Below are 3,923 nucleotides of genomic sequence, written 5' to 3'. Positions count from 1 at the left end.
GATCCTCAGCACCACATACAAAAATAAACAAATGAAATAAAGTTGTTGTGTCCAACTACAACTAAAAAATAAATATTAAAAAAAACTTAAGCCAGGGGCTAGGCAAGTACTCTAGCATATGTGAGGCACTGGGTTCTATTCTCAGCACCACATAAAAATAAATAAAATAAAGGTCCATTGACAACTAAAAAAACAAAAAACCTAAGCCAGGATGGTGGTACACACCTGTAATCCCAGCAACTTCAGAGGCTGAGGCCCTAAGCAATTTAATGAGAACTGTTAAAATATAAAAATATAATATAAATATTTTTATAATAAATATTTTTGATATAAAGTATCAAAAATAAGTAGGGCTGGGGATCTGGCTCAGTGGTAAAGTTTCCCTGGGTTAAACCCTCAGAACCCAAAACAACAAAAACAAACAACAACAAAAACTTAAACCAGGTTAACAGATCTATGCTAACAGCCCAAGTTCTTACACCAGCTTGCCCACTTCAGCCCCCTTACCTCCTACTTGCCTTCTCACCACCCCAGGCACTTTAGCTTTCTTGCTGTCCCTTAAGCACAATGGGCACATATCTGCCTCAGGGCCTTAGCACTTGTAGTTGCTGCTACCCAAGTTCTTGTGCTTAGATATGAGCATAGTTCACTCTCTCACTTTATAAATTGCTGTTCAAACATCAGTATCATGGTCTCTGGATTATTCTCTTTCAACCAGTGCCCTCTACCCCCTCCCTCCACCTTACTTTGTTCCAGAATGCTTAGCCTCATCAGATTTGCTATTTCCAGGTTTGTATCTCGTCTGTCTCCTCTGTCCAAATGCCAGCTTCATTCACAGACCAGTGCCATGTTCATCACTACCATGAATAAATGAATGGTACTTGTCATTCTCAGATCTCTTTCCTGTTTCCCATTCTCCACTGCTCTCTGGGACTTTCTGACCTTACCTGGAATTCTCCACATGCTTTGTGCCCTCAGATTCCCTTTCAATTTTGTATTTCTCACCTAGTGGAACTGTGCCACTGAAGATTCTTCTGATCATGTCTCCAGGTTTGTCTTCCTCTCTATGGTTCCTGCCTCCTTTAACAAGCTCTGGTTCCTAGCTGCCTTGCATGCCCTTGGAGTTGATGACCTACAATGTCATGGACCAAGCCTGGGCTCAACACTCAGACCATTCTGCTGCCTCCTGGCCATGAAGTGTGGGGCAAGTGAGCCCACTTCCTCAAGGCTTCACTTTTTAGGTTTGATGGAGACAAGAGCCCCCCTCAGGTGGCAGGATTTTATGATGTACACAAAGAACCAACATGATAAACAGGGCCCATTTTAGGCCTGTTGCCACATGATGACTTAAAAACTGGTTAAGAAGCAAGCATCAGAACAGGCCCAGGGTTCCCCTGCCGACGTACCTTTGAGAGGATGAATCGGTCGTTGTCTGGGTTCTCTGGGTCTGTTTATATCTCATCGTGTGGAAGAAAAGCACAGACATGATCTCGGCAGCACTGCTGCATGATGTAGGGTGGCTGAAAGGCAGACACAAAGCAAGTCAATTCTCAAAGGCATGTGACAGTGCATGAAGCTGCCTTTCAGCTTATGCTCTCCACAATCCAAGGGAGTCCATGGCCTCCCAACTCATGGCTGAAGACTGCTTCACAGCCCAGTAACCTCACAATCTCTTGCACACAGTGAGATGCTCTGAGGCTAGTTCCCTTTTATTGGGAGCACTTGCACTCAGAGCAAGTTCACCTTCTGAGTTCAACTTGAGCATCATTTCACTCGTGTGATTTCATCCATAGTACTTTGACATGCTGAGGAAATTTCAGGAGCATCATTAATGAAAAATGTCATGCATATCTCTTTCTACTACCTAAAATGAACTTGTTATTAGAAGTGAATGGTGAAAGACTGGAAAATTTCTCATGGTCAAGTAACTTGGGCCTTTCCTGAATGCTGAAATAACTAATGCTCTTAGAAAGTAGCTTACATGTAAGTGTAGACAGTTTTAAATTTATTTGTTTAAACAGGGAATTGAGCACAGGAGCACTTTACCACTGATCTACATCCTCAGCCCTTTTTTTTTTATTTTTGAAACAGGGTATTACTAAGTTGCTTAGGGCCTCATTAAATTGTTGCAGCTGACCTTGACTTACAATCCTTGTGTCTCAGCCTCCTGGGTCCTTAGATTACCCATATGAACCACCACTCCTGGTGCCAATTTTTAGTTTAAAGAGGAGAAGAAGCCAGCACAGTGGTCCACACCTGTAATCCTGGTGGCTCAGAAGGCTGAGGCAGGAGGATTGTGAGTTCAAAACCAGCGTTAGAAACTTAGCAAGGCCCTAAGCAAGTTAGTTGTTTTAATAAAAATATTTTAAAAGTCATGATGTTGCGGCTCAGTTGTGAAGCATCCTGGGTTCAATCCCCAATACCAAAATAAAATAAAATAAAATAAAATAAAAAATAAAAGGGACAGGGAGAAAGGACAAAGAACAAAAGCTTCTTCCTGAAAACATTTGCCAACTATTTATCTGACAGAGGGTTAATATACAGAAAATGTAAGGAACTGGGCTGGGGATGTGGCTCAAGCAGTAACGCGCTTGCCTGGCATGTGCGGGGTGCTGGGTTCGATCCTCAGCGCCACATAAAAATAAAAAAATAAAAGATGTTGTGTCCACCGAAAACTAAAAAATAAACATTAAAAAAATTCTCTCTCTTTAAAAAAAAAGAAAGAAAATATAAGGAACTCAAAAATTTTAACAAGAAAGTCAATTTCAATTAAAAATGGGGAGATAATCTGAATAGATAACTTCTCAAAAGAAGAAATAGGAATGGTCGACAAATATATGAAAAAATGTTTAATATCATTAGGTTTCAGGAAAATGCAAATCAAAACTCCAATGAGGGCTTGGGATGTAACTTTGCAGTAGTGTGCTTGCCTAGCCTGTATGAGGCCCTCTGTTTAATCCCTAAAACCACAAAAACAAACAAACTACAATGACATATCATCTCACTTCAATGGCTATTATAAAAAAATGCCGGTGAGTATACGGAGGATAAGGGAACTCATACACTGCTGGCTGGAATGTAAATTACTACAGTCACTATGGAAGTTCTTAAAAAAATAAAATAGACTTACCTTATGATCTAGCTATCCCATTTCTGGATATAGATCCAAAGGAAATAAAATCAACATACCAAAGACATGCCTGCATCCCCATGTTTATCACAGCACTGTTCACAATAGCTAAGATATACAATCAGCCTAGGTGCCCATTAACAGATAAAAGGATAAAGAAAACGTGATATAGATAGAGAATGGAATATTATTCAACCTTGAAGAATGAAATCTGGGCTGGGTGTACATCCCAGTGTTAAAGTGTTTGCCTCACATGAGAAGAGGCCCTGGGTTTGATTCCCAGTGCCTGTCAAAAAATAGAGAATGAAATCCCATCATTTGTATCAAAATGGATGGAACTGGAGAATATTATGTTAAGTGAAATAAGCCAGACACAGAAAGACAAGTACCATGTGTTCCCTCTCATGTAGAAGCTTAAAAAAAAAGTTGAGGGATGGGGATGTAGCTTAGAGATACAGCACTTGCCTATTTGCCTGGCATGTTCAAGGCCCTGGGTTCATGCCACAGCACCACACACAAAAACAGACTTGAATATAAAATTACTGCTAACAGAGGTTGGGAAGTATATATGTGGTAGGATAGATAAGGAGAAGCTGGATATGATCAGTGTGCTCTTTATGCATATGTGGAAATATCACAATGAACCCAACATGTACAGTTAATTTGTGTTAATAAAAAGGAGGCAGGAGTGGGCTGGGGCTGGGGCTCAGTGGTAGCGCACTTGCCTGGCATGTATGGGGCATTGGGTTTGATTCAAAGGTCTACGAACAACTACAAAAAAAAAAAAAAAAAA

General features: G+C 40.5%; 1 protein-coding gene across 1 annotated transcript in view; it reads right to left on the bottom strand.

Moving 5' to 3' along the window:
- The window catches only part of Tktl1 (transketolase like 1), a 29,889-nt gene extending 28,388 nt beyond the window's left edge, over positions 1 to 1,501 (bottom strand). The window contains 2 exon segments of the mRNA XM_015506945.2: positions 1,407 to 1,450; positions 1,453 to 1,501. Coding sequence (XP_015362431.1) covers positions 1,407 to 1,450; positions 1,453 to 1,486 — 78 coding nt within the window. The 5' untranslated portion in view covers positions 1,487 to 1,501.
- Positions 1,502 to 3,923: the final 2,422 nt, after the last annotated feature.

This window comes from Marmota marmota, unplaced genomic scaffold, assembly GCF_001458135.2.
Source record: "Marmota marmota marmota unplaced genomic scaffold, marMar, whole genome shotgun sequence".
In the NCBI taxonomy this organism is placed as follows: Eukaryota; Metazoa; Chordata; class Mammalia; order Rodentia; family Sciuridae; genus Marmota; species Marmota marmota.
This window is presented reverse-complemented; position numbering and strand designations above follow the sequence as displayed.